The sequence below is a fragment of the Pan troglodytes genome, chromosome 22 (assembly GCF_028858775.2).
Source record: "Pan troglodytes isolate AG18354 chromosome 22, NHGRI_mPanTro3-v2.0_pri, whole genome shotgun sequence".
NCBI lineage: Eukaryota > Metazoa > Chordata > Mammalia > Primates > Hominidae > Pan > Pan troglodytes.
In genome coordinates this window covers 44235998-44255887 of record NC_072420.2, presented here as the reverse complement: position 1 = coordinate 44255887, position 19890 = coordinate 44235998, and the positions used below count along the sequence as shown (strand labels likewise).

General features: G+C 46.3%; 2 protein-coding genes across 8 annotated transcripts in view; one reads left to right on the top strand and one right to left on the bottom strand.

Moving 5' to 3' along the window:
- Nucleotides 1–3186, bottom strand: part of RRP1B (ribosomal RNA processing 1B) — a 36366-nt gene extending 33180 nt beyond the window's left edge. Inside the window, exon 1 of the mRNA XM_001144331.7 lies at nt 3056–3186. Within this exon, the coding sequence (XP_001144331.4) occupies nt 3056–3185 (130 nt within the window). The 5' untranslated portion in view covers nt 3186. The remainder of the gene's footprint in view (nt 1–3055) is intronic.
- Nucleotides 3187–3285: 99 nt separating this feature from the next.
- HSF2BP (heat shock transcription factor 2 binding protein) overlaps nt 3286–19890 on the top strand; it is a 128014-nt gene continuing 111409 nt past the window's right edge. For 3 of the 7 annotated variants that reach the window (XR_008541557.2, XM_009439958.4, XM_054675313.2), the window contains exons 1-4: nt 3344–3464; nt 4532–4809; nt 6131–6281; nt 18413–18516. Coding sequence is in view for 4 of the 7 variants with exons in the window: in XM_009439958.4 (XP_009438233.1) it covers nt 4774–4809; nt 6131–6281; nt 18413–18516 (291 nt within the window). In the remaining 3 variants the exon portion in view is untranslated. Of the gene's footprint in view, nt 3465–4531; nt 4810–6130; nt 6282–18412; nt 18517–19890 lie in introns of all 7 variants that reach the window. The other 4 variants (XR_010154406.1, XR_008541558.2, XM_531485.8 and 1 more) reach the window with 3 other exon arrangements.

Sequence of the window (19890 nt, the reverse complement as noted above, 5' to 3'; positions counted from 1 at the left end):
AGATAGGCAGGGATGGTCTGTTTTGTTCACTGCTATATTCCCAGTGCCAAGAATAGCATACATAATAGTACACAGTTGGCACTCCATAAATGTTTGCTAAATATATGAATGAATGAATGAATTGGGACAAATAAGCTCTTATGGATGAAAGCCATGGAGAGTGATCATTTTATGACTGTGAGCACCCAACTTGAACAGTTAAAGCATGAGCGCAACACTCTGTTACTTAAAGCAATACAAAGATTTCCAATTTATTTTTAAAATGACAAAGCTATCTATTGATGTTGCTGCAGAACAGCTCATGTTTCAGGAAGAGTGATAGCTCACATTTCCTTTATGATGCCTAAGACAAGATGCAGAAAAGTTGGAGCCTGTCATCGGGAGTCGAATGTCAGGCCAAGTTATTTCCAAACTTGTGCTGTAATTGTGATGGGGCATAGCTGTGGTGGAGACCTTGTGTTTTCTTGTCCCATTATCACTGTCCACGACGTTCATGCTGCGGAGTTATTTTCTGAAGGCCCACTGTACTCCATGCAATGTGGTGGTGAACAAGATATACAAGACAAGTCACTCTGGGTGTGATAGGCACTAACCAGACAGGACTCTGGAGCACTGGTGTAAACTGGTCTTAGGCCCCCGCATAACCTCTGCATTTGCAAATCCTGGGCTGGCTCACCAAAGGGTTTGAGCAAAAGGCTCTGTCTAGGCTGTCTTAGCACCATAAGTATTGCCTCTGGTCTTCCACTCTTGTATAGGCCAAGACCTTTTACGGTTGCATGTACTCCCACTTCTGGCTAAGAAAACAGATGGAAGCTTACGGTGTTTCGGGAGAAGGATGACACATTGATAATTAAGAAGCAATGTAGCTAAGTGCTACAACAGAGACACAATGGATGTTTTAGAACCCTGGAGGAGTAGGGCAAGATGCTAGGGGAGGCTTTTTGAAGGAAGTGATACTGAACTGAATGCTGGCAGTGAAGAAGGTGTGGGATTCTTTGCAGAGTGAACAGGAGAAGCAAAGGCAGAGAGGTGAGAAATTGTGTGCTGTACACCAAGAACCATGACCGATTGTGTTGACGGAACATGAAGCAGTTACACGGGGCTTAGGCAGGAAGAGCACCTGAGGACAGATCATGACTTGCAGACACTGAATTTCAAAAAATATTGGTGATGTGGGATCAGATTTGTTTTAGGAAGATGACCCTGGGCTGGTCTGTGGAGGACAGATTCCTGGGGACACAAATGAAGTTAAGGAGACCAGTTGGGGAATATGCGGGCGCAGAAGTTTCGGTGAGATACAAAGAGCCCACGGTCAAGAATTTATTTCATCAGGAGGTGAACGAGGGAGGACGGGGGTCCTCCCACTGGATGTGAGCCAGGGGAAGAGGATGAGGAATTCAGAGGAGTCCAGGACAATCCCGTGTATCCAGCTGGAATCTGAATGGCTGGTGGGAACCAGCAACCAAAAGAAAAGAAAACAGGTGGCTGTGGAGCAGCAGCAGAGGACAGGATTTCGGGGAAAGAAAACAGAACTTTTTTTGGCATCCTGAGTGTGAGGTGCCAGGTAGAGAAGCCAGGCTAGCAAGGCACATCTGAGCTGCAAGTAGGAATGGGCTGGGTCAACAATTTAGGTTTAGAAACCATCAGCATATATGGGGTACCTGGAACTGTGAGACTAAACAAAATCTCTTGGGGAGATTCTTAACAGAATCAAAGTCAGGAATTTTGGTCTTTATTCCTTTTTCTATCAGACTTCCCAGGAAAGTGTATTTTCTTTTTTTGGGTAGTCTGGTGATTTCTCTTAAAAATAAAACAAACTGAGAATGTCAGTGATGGGGGAGATAATATCTGTTCTTTTAAGCAGATTCTAAATGTATTAGTACCATCAGTAACTAAATCAAACTTTATCTTAAAACCTCTATTACACATTGTAGTTCATATTGTATGGGCTCACTCAAGAGTTTATAGAAAGTATTTTTGGATCAGGTAAATGAAATCATCCAACAGCAGTGCCGTTAAAATCTAAACTACAAAGCCCTGTGTGATCTGGCCACTGCCTACATCTCCAACTTCATCTCATAACACTCGCCCCCCCCCAACCCCAACTTATTGGTCTTTCAAACCACTCCTAGGGCACGTGAAGCTCTTTCCTGCCTCTGCATAGGCGGTTTCCGCTCATTTCTCTTCAGATCTGAGCTGAATATCACCCCAGAGAGGCCTTCCCAGCACAGCCTATCAAGAAGAGCAACCTCCTTCCCTTTTTGCTATTATCTGGTTTTCTTTTTCCTTTTTTCTTTTCGAGACGGAGTTTCGCTCTTGTTGCCCAGGCCGGAGTGCAATGGTGCGATCTCGGCTCACGGCAACCTCCGCCTCCCAGGTTCAAGCGATTCTCCTGCCTCAGCCTCCCGAGTAGTGAGATTACAGGCATGCACCACCATGCCCGGCTAATTCTGTATTTTTAGTAGAGCCGGGGTTTCACCATGTTGGTCCGGCTGGTCTCGAACTCCCGACCTCAGGTGATCCGCCCGCCTCGGCTTCCCAGAGTGCTGGGATTACATGCGTGAGACACCGGCCTACTACCTGGTTTTCATTTCCTTTACTACACTTACACAAGGTCTACTTTATTTGCCTGTTTGCCTCCTTGCTTTATTACTAATAGATCCTCGAGGGTAGTGATTTTGTCTGTCTTCTCTCCTGCAGCCCCGTCACGTAAAGGTGCTGGTCAAAGGAAGGCGGCAATCACCGACCGGACACCAGGGCAAATCAGGGCAGCCCAGTGATTCGAGATGCCGGCTGGGGAATCGGACCCATGTGGATCTTTTCTCAGCTTCCCTGCTTACTGTGACTTTCATAAGTAACGGAACCCCCTCAACCCGTTTCCTTAAGTGTAAAAAGGCACTAGACACAGCAAGAAGCGGTTCCGGCAGCGCGGAAACCGAAGCACACGCTGGGTGTCACGACAACACGTGGAAGCCGCATTCCGTGCCGGGGCCCTAGCCCCAGCCCCGGCCCCCGGCCCGCCATGTGGCGCGGCTGACCGCGGCCGTGCGCCCACCTGTCTCCCTCTGCGTCTTCACGCTGATGTACTGGCGCAGCTTCTTCACCGCTCGGTCCCGGATGCCCTTCTCGCTGGACGCCAGCCGCTGGGCAAATTGGATCTCGGCCGGCTGCATGGCGGGGGCCATCGCGCCCGCTGGAGCATCCCCGGCCGCGCAACCCGCGGTGCCGCTGCCGCCAGCCGAGCGCTGCGGAGCAGCCAGCCACCGTCCGCCCGGGCCGCGACTGCACAGAAGGCGGTGGCGGCGGCGCGCGGGCTGATGGCGTCACAAAGGCGCCGCGGCTCGCAGCGCGCTCTGGGAGTGAGCGCGGCAGTGGCCCTGGCAGCTGGCTGAGCGGCCCAGCCCGTGTGCACGTGGCGCCGGCGCTGCCTTTCGGTTGCCAAAATTCAGGCTGTAGACGGCGAGGTGAGCCAGGGTTAGGACTTGGCCAGGAAGAGACGGAAGGCTGTTTGTAAACGGTCTAGGATTTTTTTGTTTGTTTTTGAGACAGGGTCTCCCTCTGTCGCCCAGGTTGGAATGCAGTGGCGCGATCTTGGCGGTGATCCTGGCTCACTGCAGCCTCGACCTGCCAGACTCGAGCGATCCTCCCATCTCGACCGCCCAAGTAGCTGAGACTACAGGCGCGCGCCATCACGCCCCACTATTTGTTATTTTTTTGTAGAGACGGTGTCTCGCTATGTTGCCCAAGCTGGTCTCAAACTCCTGGGCTCAAGCAATCCTCCCGCGTCGGCCTCCCTGATCGCTGGGATTACAGGCTTGAGCCACCGCGCCTGGCCACAGTCTAGGATCTTTAATCCCATTTAGCACACCCCGTTGAGCCAGCAGCTCACCTGCGATCTCCGTGGCATGGAGTTTTTAACTGTGGAGCCCCCGGGCCCCCGGGTGGAGTTGAGACTGGAAGGAAAGGCCGGCACTGGGGCCTGTTGAGCGGGTGGAGGGCTCGCCTTCCTCCAGTGCCTGCAGAGGCTTGGGCAGACCGGTGCGCCCCTACCCCGGAGCCCTGGTGCCAGTGCAGGGGCGCCCGCGCAGGCGTCCCGAGGCCTGGCGAGCACGCGCGCTTCCAGGGGAGTTGGGCAGGGCGGGCTGCTTGCTAATTCCAGAGAGGGAAGAAATCTTAGCTTTGGGTTCATCTAAAACCCGAGGCCATCCTATATTTTGCGGACTTAGCGGGCGTGCTGGGGCAAGTTAATGGACTAGGTCACTCCACACGTAGCGGGGCTTATCTCAGTTGCTCCGCTCAGTTGTCTGGGCGACCTCCCGAGGTGCCTGTTGACACAAAAATTCAACCCTTAACGTAAAAGCGCCTGAATCCGAGCGAGGGAAGGCGAACGGCGGAGGCGAGGTTTCCAGCAGACTGCCCATTTGAACGCAGTCCCCCTTAGTGTAGCATTCCTCGCCAAACAGGAAAGGACCCATCCGATTTATTTTACTTGACACTTACATCAGGGGCTGACTTTCCTTCTGCTTTGCAGATAACAAGTTTAAAACCCCGGCTAAGCCAGAAGAGCCAAAGAGGGACCTCGCCAAGGCCACTCCTCGCTCTCAAGGCCGAGAATACTGCGCAAATTCTGTGAGGTTTGGGCCTGGCGGCTCTCCGTTCCCGACCCCCGGCGTGGATTCGTTCCCGCGCTTTCTGGCGTGAGGGGTCAGAGGGCGCGCCGGGGTCAGAGGGCGCGCCGACGCTCAGGCGAACGGAGCGGAGGCGGCAGCGGCCATGGGCGAAGCGGGCGCCGCTGAGGAGGCCTGCCGGGTTAGTGAGGAAGCCCTGGCCTATGCCAGCGTGTTGAACCGTCGCCATTCGCTCCCCTCAGGGCCTTGCCCCGTGCGCTCGGAGACGGCTCGCTGTCGCGTGCTTGGGGGAAGCCTGGAGACTTCCTCCCCTAACGGCGTGGGCTGGGCCGGAGCGGGGTGGAGACCTGGGCGGGAGGCGACTTCGCCTCCAAACCCACGCGGGGACCCGGTCTGTGAGGCTGCGCGTGGTGGGGGCACTCAGTGGCGCCAAAGCGGGCATGGGAGCGTGGGATGGATGGTCACTCTCCTCTCTGCCCTGTGGAAGCCCAGTTCCCCTCCGAAGGCCCTGGCCCCCTGCCTCGGGACTTAGCGTCAGGCTTAGAGAGAATCTGCCCTCCATCGATTTTATAACTGTAACTGATTGCATGCGATGGAGAAGGCGCTTGGACTGGGGCCAGATCCGTGTTCACATCCTGCTTCCACCCGTTATTAATTGTGCTGCATTGAGAGTCATCTAGCTCCCGTGCCTTAATTTCCATCTAGACAATCTTGGAGGCTTGGGGTGAACAGTAGATGAGATCACGGGCGGAGGGCTTGGCAAACCCAGTAGGAAACCAGATGACTTCCTGTTCCTCCTGATTAGTTTGGTGCTGCAGTGATAAAAAGTTGCAGGCGTTTTCTTTGACTTTTAGGAGTAGAGCTCTTGTATGACTTTTCTTTTTCGTGGTCTTGCTCTGTTGCCCAGACTGGAGTGCAGTGGCACGATCATAGCTCACTGCAGCCTCCAACTCCTGAGCTCAAGCCTTCTTCCCGTGTCAGCCTGCTGCGTACAGGCGCCGGCCACCACACCTGGCTAATTTTTGTATTTTTAGTGAGATGGAGTTTCACCATACTGGTCAGGCTGGTCTTGAACTCCTGACCTCAGGTGATCCACCCGCCTCGGCCTCCCAAAGTGCTGGGATTACAGGCGTGAGCCACTGCGCCGGGCCTCCTGGGCACGTTTTCATATTTTTGTAGTGACAGGGTCTCTCTGTGTTGCTCAGACTGGTCTTGAACTCCTGGCCTCCCAAATTCCTGGGATTTCAAGTGTGAGCCACCATGCCTGGCCTGTTTGTCCTTATTATTTTTAACATCTGGCTCCCTTTTTGAAGGCTGAAGCTTCAGCTTTCAAAATGTTTATATGTACATAAAATATATCTATAGCAGAATATACAGTAGGTAGAGACATGATTTGAAACAACGATGCACATAAGAGGTGTGAAAGAAAAGCAAGTTAACTTGAGCTGTTGTTTTTTTTGTCATGTGAAGAGAAATATAATAAGATCTGCTTGTTCTTTTAGCACATGGGAACTAAAGAGGAATTTGTTAAAGTCAGAAAGAAGGATCTGGAACGGCTGACAACTGAAGTGATGCAAATACGGGACTTCTTACCCAGAATACTAAATGGGGAGGTGCTGGAGAGCTTCCAGAAATTAAAGATTGTAGAAAAAAGTGAGTCTTCATTTTCAGCAGTCATTGGTGGTAACAGTAATTTGTTCTAGCAGATTTACCCTAGGTAAATAATTGTAAACGAATTTTAAGGTACTCTTGCAGTCCTTGTGATGATATTTGGGAGAGTCTGATGACCTAAGAAAGGGAGGTTTCCTCAATGTAGTGACTTGGACATATGTAAGTTGGTATATAAGTTGGTTGCCAGTTTTCTGAGCATCTATTAACAGCTTCTCTTTCTCTCTCACTCTCTTCATTGGCAGAAGAATTTTATACTTTTGATAACTGAAAAGCTCTATTCTGAAAATTAAGTACTTACTGTGTAAGTTAAGGATCTTGCCAAATGGAAACCTTGCATGGAGTTTACTTGTCAGTAGAGATAGCTGGAAGTGTGTTCACTTATCTTTAGGTGGATGGGTGAGCCAGTATCTAGAACTGATTGAAGTTTAGGCTTTCTGGTGTCCATTCAGACTTTTGAGATTTGAGCTGAGCTGTTATGTTGAATACCAGTTTAGGAGCCTATTGAAGTTCCTGGACATACTCTGAGATTGTCTCAGCACTTGCTTGACTGAGGCCAAATCATGATTAAATCAGCCTTTGACGGTAAAGGCCAATTTACTGCATGACATTTGGTTGTTATCCCTCCCTGTGTGCCCTCTAGAAAAGGTGCATCCAGGGGGCCCAGGTAGGTGTAGCACTCGTCCAGACAAGAAGATAGCTCACCCCAAGAATATGAGTTTCTGGCATGTGCAAACGTATCTGGTCAGTGGGCCAGCCACATCCAGTTAGAAGGGACAGTTCTCGTCCACCGTACCTTGTCCTGTTGATATTCTCTCCGAAGTCCTTGGATCCAGTCTTCTCTGCCCTGTGGTGTGCTCTGGGAGGTAGATCCCTGCAGATGGGGCTCTCCTGGTTCCCTTGCTGGCTGCCAGTGGGGCTCACCAATGGAAGGCATTGCTAGGTGGAGAGAGAGGTTGGGTGTTTCTTCCTGCTCCCTCCCTGCTTTGCTGCTGTTTTGTGGCAGTAGCTGCATCCCTCCACAACAGAGACTCCTGTCTAGAGGCCTCTTCCGTAGTCCTAGCTCTTGCTGGACTGCCCCTGCTCCTGTGGCTGTAGGGCTGTTGCTAGTCCCTGGGTACCTTGCTGTCCCTTGGTGGTTCTGTTATCTCTGCTCTCCCCTCTGTAAGTGCTCCCTTCAGAAAAGTCTCAACATCTGGGTTGATTTCTCTTTCCCACTGGGACTCTGCCAGATACATGGCGTGTCATTGGTTGCCAAAATGCCAGGTCATTGACTTCTAATTTCTCTAGTTTTGATTTCATGCTCATCCAGCAACTTTCTGAGATTAGTCATTCCTTGTGCATTTATCTTCAGGAAAGGAAGGTAAATAGGCATACACCAGTAGCAGCGTATGGCAGCCTGCTGGTTGGTTATATTCTCACTGTAAATTAATAAACTGGCATTCTAAAAAATACATCAGGGTCTCATGAGTTAGTTAACGTGAGTGTCTTTAGTGATCAGTCCCGCTGCCAAAATCAAACCGAGTGAGGGCCACAAACAAATCTGTGGTCACTTGATCACAGTCTGACTTTGGGAGATCTTATCTCATAGTCCCGGCCTTTCCCAGGCTATAGAGTCACCTTTTTTCCCATAGTCTCTCTGGCAATTCCTGCTTATTCCCCTTTGCTGAAATTTATCCTTCTCTGCTTTGCAGCCTTCAAATAGGGCTTGAGGCTCAGGCCTAGGCCCCGCTTCTTGCCTCACCCCATGGCTTCTCCCTAGGCAGTCTCATGCACACTCACAGCTTCAGTTACCATCTTGATGCCAGTGGCTGCTGGATTTACTCTCTAGCCCAGAACTCTCCAAGCTCACGGCCTTGTGCCTGACTCCTACTTGGCATTTCTTCCTGCTTGTTTCATGATTATTTCAAATTCTAAATGTCTGCCCTAGCCTAATCAGTCTAAGGTCACCAGGAACAGACCCACAGTCTGACAGAGTGAGGTTTATGGCTCTTTGCAATGAGGAAGACCATACCAGAACACCGAGAAACTGTGGGGCATCTCAACAAAAAAGAGGATGGAGTTGTTGTAGGACTTGGAGACAGAGTGGTATTAGGTGAAGCATAAATGAAGCAAAATAGAACTGTGTCTAAAGGGACCAATATTAAGTCTGACTGCGAAGTGGACCCAGGTCCCGTTTCCTTGAAAACTACAACGTTCAAATAGACGTGGAACATTGTTCTAGAAATCCCTTACTTGAAGCTCTGCAGTAGCTGGAAATAGGGTTCTTTTCTGTGTCACAGTGACTTAGATCCTGCAGGCAAGAGTGGGATCTTCTTACTTGTATAATTTCAAACAACAAAATTTCTGCGAGTCTGGGATTTTACGGAATAAGGCTTCTCGGTTAATAAGAAGTTAGCAGTCACTCAAAGAAGAGGTCATTATGACACTTTACAGTTGCATTGTCTTTGAGAGATATTTTCTGTTAACTTGGCACCTGACTTTATCTGTGTTTGTTATTCCAGCCTGACAGAAGTCAGGATAGACTTTTGCTTTCTCGGTTCAAGCTAATTTTTACTTCCTGTTGTCATATCTGCCTCATGCTATCTGTTCCCTGCCCCTGTCTTACACTGGCCTGCCTCAGTCTCCCCAGAGCACCAACACCCAGACTAGAGACCCAGGAGTCTTCCTTGTTACCTGTCTCTCTTCCTCACTACTCCCCATGAAACCTGTCCGCTAGTAAGTCTTGTGAGTGTTACTTCATGGATGCATCCTGAATCATCAGCCTGCGTCTGTCTCCACTGCTGTGTTCTGCCTCCTCCTGGCGGTCTCCTCACTGCCACTCTCCAGTCCCTCAGACACACTGTAGCCTGAGTAGTTTGTGGCAGTTCAATCTGATGATGCCATTCACCTGCGTAAGTCTTCAGAAGCTTCTCTTTGTTTTTAGGATAAAGAACAAAAACCTAAAAACCCCACCCAGACTCACTATCATCCAAAAACCTAAGCAAAACCATACTACGGCTTAAAAGGCTTTATATTATTGGGCACAGCCCCGGCCCAGAGTCACTGCCTAATCTGACTACCTCGACATGATCAATCTTCCTTTGAAATGTTGTCATGGTACCCTATGCTTCTCCTTCAGACACATGGTTTTATTTCCATTTTACTTTATAAGCTGTTGGGAGTGCAGGGCCCCTGATTTTATCTGTCATTATCTCGGCCCCTGATTTTGTCTGTCATTATCTCCCTGGCTGATTATTTGGTCTTGAGGGAGCACCCTACTGTCTCTGCATGCCCTTCTTTCTTTCTCTCTCTCTCTTCCTTCCTTCTCCCTTCCCTTCCCTTCCCTCCCCTTCCCCTTCCCTTCCCTTCCTTTCCCTTTTCTCTCTCTCTCTCTGTGTCTCTCTTTCTCTCTTTCTTCCGAGTCTCACTCTGTTGCCCAGGCTTGAGTGCAGTGGCATGATCTCAGCTCACTGCAACCCTGCAACCTCTGCCCCCTGGGTTCAAGCGATTCTCTTGCCTCAGTCTCGTGAGTAGCTGGGATTACAGGTGTGCGCCACCACGCCAGCTAATTTTTGTATTTTTAGTTAGAGACCAGGTTTCACCACGTTGGCCAGACTAGTCTTGAACTCCTGACCTCAGGTGATCTGCCCGCCTCGGCCTCCCAAAGCACTGGATTACGGTTATGAGCCACTGCGCCTGGCCTGATGCCCTTCTTTCTAGTTTGCAGTCCTATCTCATGAAACTCACATGTGCTCCAGGAAACGTGGTGTTAACAGAAAGGAAGGATCAGATTGGGCTGGGCTGGTTCCAGGAGGGTTACTGTGGCCTCCTAAGGCATCTTTTATCTAATTTTGGCTTTTGAGTTTTTACCATTTAGCCAACATCAAGAAAAATAAAAATTCTTCTTTTTATAAGGCCTAGATCTGATGGCCCTCCCCAAGCCTTCCCACGAGCCTGTCTTCCTAGACTAATCATGCTAGACATGACTCTAAGAATAGAGCTCTACAGAGGAAATTCACGATTGTACTGTGGCAGCAAGAGCCGTTTGACATACTGATTCTTCTACTCTCCCACTAGCCCTATTGTCCAGTATCCACTCCTTTTGCTTCTAGAGGTTAATGTGCACTTCCAGTTTTTTTTTTTTTTTTTTTTTTTTTTGATGGTGTCTGGCTCTGTCTCCCAGGCTGGAGTGCAGTGGTGTGATCTCAGCTCACTGCAACCTCTGCCTCCCGGGTTCAAGCTATTCTCCTGCCTCAGCCTCCAGAGTAGCTGGGAATACAGGCGCCTGCCATCACGCCTGGCTAATTTTTGTATTTTTAGTAGAGGCAGGATTTCACCATATTGGCCACGCTGGTCTCGATCTCCTGACCTCAAGTGATCTGCCCGCCTTGGCCTCCCAAGGTGCTGGAATTACAGGCATGAGTCACCATGTGCTTCCAATCTTAAGCAGTGACTAAAGGCAACCTGAAGGTAGGAATGAATACAGGCAGGGAAGGAGTAGACCTGATTTGAGAAGTTTCTTTTAGAGTGTGGATATAGTTTTGTTTGGATGGGCTTAGGCTATACAGTAACTTGTAAGCCAGCTAGAGGATTGAGGTGACACATCAAGTAGCGAATGGGGCTTGATTTTGATTCTAGCCCAGCATCTACCTTTGGGAGGACTGGGCAAGGTAAATGGCAGTTTGCAATAATACTGACGAAGGTGTTGCCTGAGAGTCTTAGGGAGTTGATGGGTACTGGGGAGAGGCATGATTTGTTAGGAGGAGAAGGGGAGATATTCTAGGCCAGGGTGGTGGCATGTGAAAGTCACACATGGGATTGAGCAGGACCGATTGCAGGTTCATCAGCTAGTGTTTGATTGCTGTATGGAATAAGGATTGGGGGTATAGCAGAATTAGGGATGGAAAATGAGCAGTTTATGGAAGACAATCATAGATTGTTTTTAATTTGAGATGAGAGTCAACTGGAAATTACCACATGGAAATAACCATCAAAATAGTGATCAAAATGATGTTTTTTAGGAGAATGGTTTTTATAGGTGAGTGTAGGATAGGTTTGAAGAATTGGGTGGAAGATGAATTAGAGCATTCATCAAGGAAGGTCGTGAGTTCCATTAGTGTGTGGGACTGTGGCTGTATGGATGGAATGGAAGGGACGTTTGATTAGTCTCGGTGGTTAAGTCAGGACAAAGTGTCATGATTTATGATCGGCAGTGAGAGTATGGAGATACAGGATCATCTATATACTGCCTGCTGATTAGTGTCTACAAAATGTGGACAGTAATGCTTACCTCATAGGCTATGGCAAAGCTTAAAATGAGATAAGCTCTGTAAGGTGTGTGCCACTGTGACTGGCTCATAGGAGTCCCTGGTAAATAACACCTCCTCAGATGGTGTGGGAAACTATGTGAACCCTTGGGGAAATGAAGAGAGACTCCAATTCACAGCCCAGCAGCTTAGCTTCTGGCTCGGCCATTGTCACTTCATGAGTTTGGGAAAAGTTTAGGGAGGTTCAAGTAAGACTCACCTATGTTTGCAAGAGATGTAAACCGGGCCGGGTGCGGTGGCTCACGCCTGTAATCCCAACACTTTGGGAAGCCAAGGCTGGCAGATCACTTGAGGTCAGGAGTTCGAGACCAGACTGGCCCACAAGGTGAAACCCCATCTCTACTAAAAATACAAAAATTAGCCGGGTGTGATGGCATGTACCTGTAATCCTGGCTACTCAGGAGGCTGAGACAGGAGAATCGCTTGAACCCAGGAGGCAGAGGTTGCAGTGAGCTCAGATCATGCCACTGCACTCCAAACTGGGTGACAAAGTGAGACTCCATCTCAAAAAAAAAAAAAAAAAAAAAGCAAGCCTGAAAACACTATAGGAACCTCCATTTGACTTGTTAAGGTAGTGACACTTAAGTACTTAGTAAGATATCACCCTCTGTTTTCTTTCATCCCTTCTTGTGCTTTATTCATCCAACAGTGGTGAATAAATCAGTGGGTATCAAAAATTTGTTTAAAACTAGGAAAATCCTATTTTTTATAAATAAAATTTTATGGGTCGGGCACGGTGGCTCATGCCTGTAATCCCAGCACTTTGGGAGGCCGAAGTGGGTGGATCACGAGGTCAGGAGATCGAGACCATCCTGGCTAACATGGCGAAACCCTGTATCTACTAAAAATACAAAAATTAGCCAGGCGTGGCGGTGGGCGCCTGTAGTCCCAGCTACTCGGGAGGCTGAGGCAGGAGAATGGTGTGAACCCAGGAGGCGGAGTTTGCAGTGAGCCGAGATCGCACCACTGCACTCCAGCCTGGGTGACAGAGTGAGACTCTGTCTCAAAAAAAAAATTATATAATAGTATATGATGGTTCTAGATTTAAAATAGATGAAAACTGTATTTTCTGGATATTTGTTTTTAAAATTAAGTTTTAGAACATTTACTTATAAAATCAGTAAGTACAATGAAGGTGGTGTGATGAAAACAAAAATTTAGTATCAGGGATTTTGGAAGATATTCGGATGATCACTTTCAGCATCCAGTTTGTTTTTAGTTTTGCTTGTGAAGTCGCAAGAAGACACAATCCCACAGATAAGGAGTTGCAGATGGTGGTTTTGAAATAGTTCACCTAGCAACATGAAGACACTTTCTAATTAAACTGATATGAAGCTTGAAATAAGAGGAGTCAGGTATTTTTGTTTTACAATTAAATCGCTAAGATCGAGCAATTCTTTGCTTTCCTTGATTGGCAATTGTTCATTTTGGAGAGAAATAATAAAAAAGCCATTCAGTCTGTTTAAATCTTCATTGTCTTACAGAAAACACTTTTCATGCATTATGCTGCATTTGACAATTTGGCACCTTAGTGGCAGTCAGATATTCACTGACAGTCTCAGAGGAGCTGGAATTATTTTTGTATGTTGACAGCACACCTAAAATTTTGGCCTCATTTCTGAAATAATTAAAATGTTAAATAATTTTAACCTTTTAAAATTTGTTTATATGTTTTTTGATGTTAATGTGAACCAGCCTTGTTTTGGTCATTGAAAACATCAGCAGTGAATGCAAACTAGTGCAGCCATGATACGCTGGTGAGATATTTGACCAACAGATTTTTCTTTCTTTTTTTTTGAGATGGAGTCTCCCTCTGTCACCCAGGCTGGAGTACAGTGGCATCATCTTGACTCACTGCAACCCCAGCCTTCCTGGTTCATGCCATTCTCCTGCCTCAGTCTCCCGAGTAGCTGGGACTACAGGTGCGCGCCATCATGCCCGGCTCATTTTTGTATTTAAAATTTTTTTTTCAAAAAAAAAAAAAAAAAACCCCAAACTGAAAAACAAACAAAAGGCCAGGCGCGGTCAGCACACCTGTAATCCCAACTACTTGGGAGGCTGAGGCAGGAGAGTCGCTTGAGCCCAGGAGGCAGAAGTGACAATGAGTTGAGATCATGTCACTGCACTCCAGCCTGGGCAACAGAGGGAAACTCCATCTCAAAAAATTTTTTTAAATTAAATAAATGAATGATGAGCAAATGAGGCAAACAAAATGTTAATAGTAGGTAAGTCTGGGTAAAGAGAGATAACAGGAATTTTTTTTGGCATTAGTTTTTGTGAATTTGAAATTACTTCCAAATAAAAATTGTAAATAACATTGTAAAATGGAGATATTAATTGAATGTTTATGGGACTGTAGTTGTTCCCCAGGTACTCTTAGATTCTTAGCAGTAGGATTTGAAAACCACTGCGCTATGTGATTTCTAAAGTGTAGGATATTTTGAGATTAATTTCCTGAGAGTTTGATATGGGGTACCCCCATTTCAGTTCTGGGAAGAATTATTTGTAGCCTGTAGAAATAAGAACTTGAGAAATATCCATGAAGAGTAGAACCAAAGAGTCAGCACCAAAAAAGGATTATTACTTTGACTCGGAGTTTATTGTGGCCCAGATAAAAGAACATGAAGAGTGTGTCACATCCATATCCTGGCAGGGAACAAAAGGAGTAAACGGAGTAAAGTGAAGAGATTAAAGTGTGATCAGGGTTGGGGGAACCAGTGCCTGGAGAAAGAAGCATCCGGGAACTAACGAGTGGAGCGCCATTGCCTCCCCTGGGCTGAAGGAGCAGAAGGGAGAGAGGTACCAGACGTGGTGAGAGGCGTTGCTCCAGACAAGATGCTTGACAGCACCTGGGACCTCACCCAGGAGGATGAAGCCCAGCAGGGAGGATGGAGTGGGGAGACATGTCCCATCCTTAGTCATCTTCTCCAGTCCTCCAGTTTCCTGCGGGGCTGCTACTGCATCCAACAGGAAGCCACAGGACGAGGGAGCCTTGTTACTGTGGGTCTTCACATCTGCCTCTTGGGGCACAGATCAGGGTGGAGATTGTGCAGAACACAGGAAAGTAGAGGGAAAAAAAACACTTGGGGAGCTTATGGACAGAGAAGGTGGAAAGGTGGTCAAGATGGAGGCGGAAGAGGTGTGTAGTGTTTTAATATCACCCGTGACCGCTCTGCTATTCATGTCATATATGTGTGTCAGTGAATGAAAAGCAAAATTCCCTGACTCTGGTTTGGGAAATCAACAGAATTAATTTGAGTTCAGCAAGATTGATTTTAGTTTTTTTTTTTTGTTTTTTTTTTTTGAGATGAAGTCTTGCTCTGTCGCCCAGGCTGGAGTGCACTGGCGTGATCTTGGCTCACTGCAACTTCCGCCTCCCAGGTTCAAGCAGTCCTCATACCTCAGCCTCCCGAGTAGCTGGGACTATGGGCGTGTACCACCACGCTGGGCTAATTTTTGTATTTTTAGTAGATATGGGGTTTCGCCATGTTGTCTAGGCTGCTCTTGAACTCCTGACCTCACATACCAGGTGATAAAGAAATGGTAAGATAAATTGACGCCGTTTGTGCAGTTTTCTTTGATTAGTGTTTTAGAAACCCTTATTTTCATTTCTAGCTTTCTGTACCCTCCCTGTGAATAAGTTGAGCATCAAGAGACACAGCCATTCTCATGTTATTAGACCTGTATTAAGAAAGGATTATGGACTGCGTGCAGCAGCTCATGCCTGTAATCCCAGCACTTTGGGAGGCCAAGATGGGCAGATCACTTGAGGTCAGGAGTTCAAGACCAGCCTGGCCAACATAGTGAAACCCCATCTCTACTAAAAATACAAAAATTAGCTAGGCGTGGTTGGTGGCGGGCGCCTGTAGTCCCAGCTACTCGGGAGGCTGAGTTAAGAGGATCACTTGAACCTGGGAGGCGTTGGTTGCAGTGAGCTGAGATCGTGCCACTGCACTGACAGAGAGACACCGTCTCGGGGAAAAAAAAAAAATTGTTGTTTCAGAAGATACATAGATGTTTAAATGGTCTATGATTTAGGTTGTTTGTAATATTCACTGTTCATATTATTTCTGTCTCTGGGCTTAAAAAAATATAAAAGTAATATATTCTTATTGTATGAGAATGAGACATACAGATAAAGTAGCCATGTGTTTTTCTTGGTTCAAAGATTAGCAGAAGGAATGTATAAAGAAGTGAAATAAATTTATGTGACAAATATTTATGTATTGCCTACTATATTCCATATAGACATTTGGAGGGTGGGCATAGAAGAAAAATTTAGGTAGCATGCATGCAGTGGGGCCAAGTTGAAAATGCAAGGTCAGGGTTCTGTTCCGAGGCAGCAGCAATGCTCCCATCTGGCCACAAGGTGGCGGCCTCATACAGCAGAAGGGCACTTGTCACCTCCCCAGGAGCCTGGCGTAGATGGGTGTGGCCTCCCTGATGACTGACTGGAATTCTATGAGATTGCCTATCGTAGAGTGGGATGTTTTAACCCTGTCCCTTTGGTATGTTAACTTACACTAGGGTTGCATACAGCTGTCTGGAACAAGTGATTATGAAATTACCGTAATGCAAGAGAGCCGTTTTGGGTGGTCAAAGTTAATTCCCACAGGTTTTTACACATGATAAGGCTTGTAGAGATTTCCTATCTCTTTTACCATGTTTGAGTAATATACCGTTTAATAGTAGAAGCCAAATTTAACAGTTAAATGCAAAGAAAAAATTTTAAATCACAAATTTCATCTCAGTTTTTCAGTTTGTTCATTTTTGTCTATGACCATAGGTGGTATTTCATATGATTGTAGTGTGTATGTGTATAAATAATGTATTTCCATTTAACTTTGTTACAAATAATGCAAGTATGTAGTTTTTAAAGCATAGTGCTTCCTAGTTGATTTTTTGGCTGGGATTAGGATAAAATCAAGAATTCCAGTGAAAGTCATTGTGGCACAATATTTCTTAAAAGAGCAGAAAATGAAACTGTGATTTGAGGGAGAGGAAATAGTCCAAAGGCACTTTGCTCTATTTCTGAGAACCACTTTTTTTTTTTTTTAAGAGATGGGAGTCTTACCCTGGCTGGTCTCGAACTCCTGGCCTCAAGTGATCCTCCCACCTCAGCTTTCTAAAGTGCTGGAATTACACAGGCATAAGCCGCCGAGCCGGGCCCCTAAGAAACACATTTTATGAGAAGCTTTGCCAGCCAATTTTATGATGTTTAGCTGGTCTGAATATTTACTTTTAGGTTCTAATTTTTCTTCTAGGACGGGGTCTCTAGAAAATTTAGAGACTAGCTTGCTTGCTTCCTTCCTTTTTAACGTTTCCTTTAGAGCTTTGGGGATACACGTGTGGTTCTAAGCAGTCCCCACAAGTGTCTTATTCTGGCTTCCTCTTGTCCTCTCAGACCCCTAGATTCGAAAGCCGTACCCGCTTCTCGTTTGTTTGCAGATAGTTGAGGAAGTGTCTGTGAGCTTTTTCTCCTCTAGGGTGGAGTAATGTTCCGTTTTCCAGGCGCCTGGCTCTTTGAGGCTTTCTCACTCATCGCAAGTGACAGTACAAGAATGAAACAGATAACCAGAGTTGCCTTGTGTTTTTCTCAGTTCAAGGATTAGGAGAGGGAATGTGTAAAGAAGTGAAATTCCTTCATGTGACAAATATTAGGTAGCTGCCTTCCATTACTCTCCATTTTTTTGCTTTTTCACATTTCTGTGGATGGGTTCCCTTGTTTGCTGTTGCTGGTCATGTGTTGCGTGTTCATTTTATTTTATTGGTGATGAGAGACCAGGTTATTGCCCAGAAGTAGTTCTCAAAGTGTGGGTCCCAGACAGGCAGCATGAGTCTCATCTGGGAACTTGTTAGAAATGTAAATTCTCAGGCTCACCCCAGACGTTCCAAATTGGAAACTGTGGATGGGACCCAGCCGACTCTGTATTATCAAGTCCTCCAGGGATTCTGATGTACGCTAAAGTTTGAGAATCACTGTCCTAAAGCATCGCTACTTTAATCAAATAAGTTAGACCATTAGCTCTTAGCACCCTCAAATCTTGGTATATGTTGGCATAAAAACTGATAATTTCCTAGCTTTTGAGATCAAACACTTAAAAATTTGTATTATATATTTGTTTTTTCGAATGTCAGTATTTCTGCAACATAAAGTTTTAAATTTAAAGTTGATAGTACTTTTGCTTGATTTATTGACGTGGATTTTTTTGGGATTTTTGTTGGCTGTTGTTGACTCATCAACTAAATGAGTGCGGTGGAGAGGAAGTATGTAGTTTCCACTCTTTCACTATAGCATTTTCTCATTTTTATCACTGTTCTTTCCCTCCTCCAGTGCCTACTACTGCAGTTGTTCCCATTGAGTCAGTCTGCCAGTGGGTGACACTAGCTTTGTGAATCAGCCTGTGCTGGCGCCGTGCACTCCCTGAGCTGCCTTCTGCTTTTCATGGAGTAGCGACAAGTCTGTGCCATGAGACAGTCGGGCTTCTCAGCTCTGCCTTCCATCCTTTAAATAACATGTTTTCTTGAAGCCTTGAGTACTAGTCTGGCAGTAAAGTGAAACCTTAAAAACACAAAACAGAAAACAACCAAAGTCCTTTGTGCTGTGGGTTAAAAACAGAGATGGACTTAGAGAGCAGGACTTTTAGAATATTGGTTATTCAAGGACAGGCTAGAAGTCAAGAAATGCAAATATTCTCACCTAAGAAATTAGTACACATTTTACTAAGTCAAGACTGGGCAAAATAGATGCTTAGGGAGAGATTAGTGACTTGAAATATCTTGAGTAATTTTATGTCTTTCTCCTAGACCTGGAAAGGAAAGAGCAAGAATTAGAGCAGCTGAAAATGGATTGTGAGCACTTTAAAGCCCGCCTGGAAACCGTGCAGGCCGACGACATAAGAGAGAAGAAGGTACCATGCTCAGGGACAGACTCTCACCAAGCCAGAAAGTGGGGCTGGCTTACAGCCTTTCACTTATGATAAGCAGTGGGACTGAATTTTTTACTCTTAATCCTCAATAAATTGTATTTGTAAATGTATGTATTCTGAGTGGGTTGGAATGTAGTTGAACAGATGGATTTTATAACCATTTAACACGTAGATCATTCACTTGGTATCTTTTAACTTTTATGTTTAAAAATCTGCCCTACAACATAAAGGTTCATAATTATCTTAGTTCATTTTGTGTTGCTATAACAAAATATCTGAGACTGAGTAATTAATTTTTTTTTTTTTTTTTTCTTGAGACAGAGTCTTGCTCTGTCGCCCAGGCTGGAGTGCAGTGGTGCAATCTCGGCTCACTGCAAGCTCCGCCTCCTGGGTTCACGCCATTCCCCTGCCTCAGCCTCCCGAGTAGATGGGACAGGTGGCCGCCACCACGGCCGGCTAAGTTTTTGTATTTTTAGTAGAGACGGGGTTTCATCGTGTTAGCCAGGATGGTCTCGATCTCCAGACCTCTTGATCTGCCCGCCTCAGCCTCCCAAAGGGCTGGGATTACAGGCGTGAGCCATCACGCCTGGCGAGGCTGAGTAATTTATAAAGAAAAGAGGTTTATTTATGTCAAGATTTTGGTGGCTGGAAGGTTCAAGATTGGGCATCTTTTTCTGGTGAGGGCCTCAGGCTGCTTCAAATCATGACAGAAGGGGAGCAGGCTGTGTGATGAGATCACATGATGAGAGAAAGCAAGAGAGAGAAACTGAGGAAGCCAGACTCTTTACCAACCTGCTCTCAGGGAAACTAATCCATTCCTGTGAGAACAAGAACTCACTCACCCTCCAGAGAGCACATTAATCGCTTCATGAGGAATCCACTCCCATGACCCACACACCTCTCACTAGGCCCCACCTCTCAAGAGTGCCACATTGGGGATCAAATTTCAACGTGAGTTTGCAGGGGGACAAACCATAGCGATGAGAGTCTCGGAGGAAAAAATCACGTACATAATATCTTACAGTTGGACATAGATGTATTAAATCAGAAGTACATGTAATTAATTTGGGGATTATTTTAGCCAGTTATATTTTATATAAATATTAGAGAAACTAATATTTCTTAAAAATTGCTTAGTTTAACTTTTTGTGTGGCATAACTTCCTTTTCCATAGAACTAGAACTATTCTGACACTTTTTATAAAATTTGGGGCCTGGATATATTTTTATTTTGGATAATAATAGTACTAACAGGCCAGGTACAGTGGCTCAAGCCTGTAATCCCAGCACTTTGGGAGGCCAGGGTGGGCGGTTCGCTTGCGGTCAGGAGTTTGAGACCAGCCTGGCTGAGGCAGGA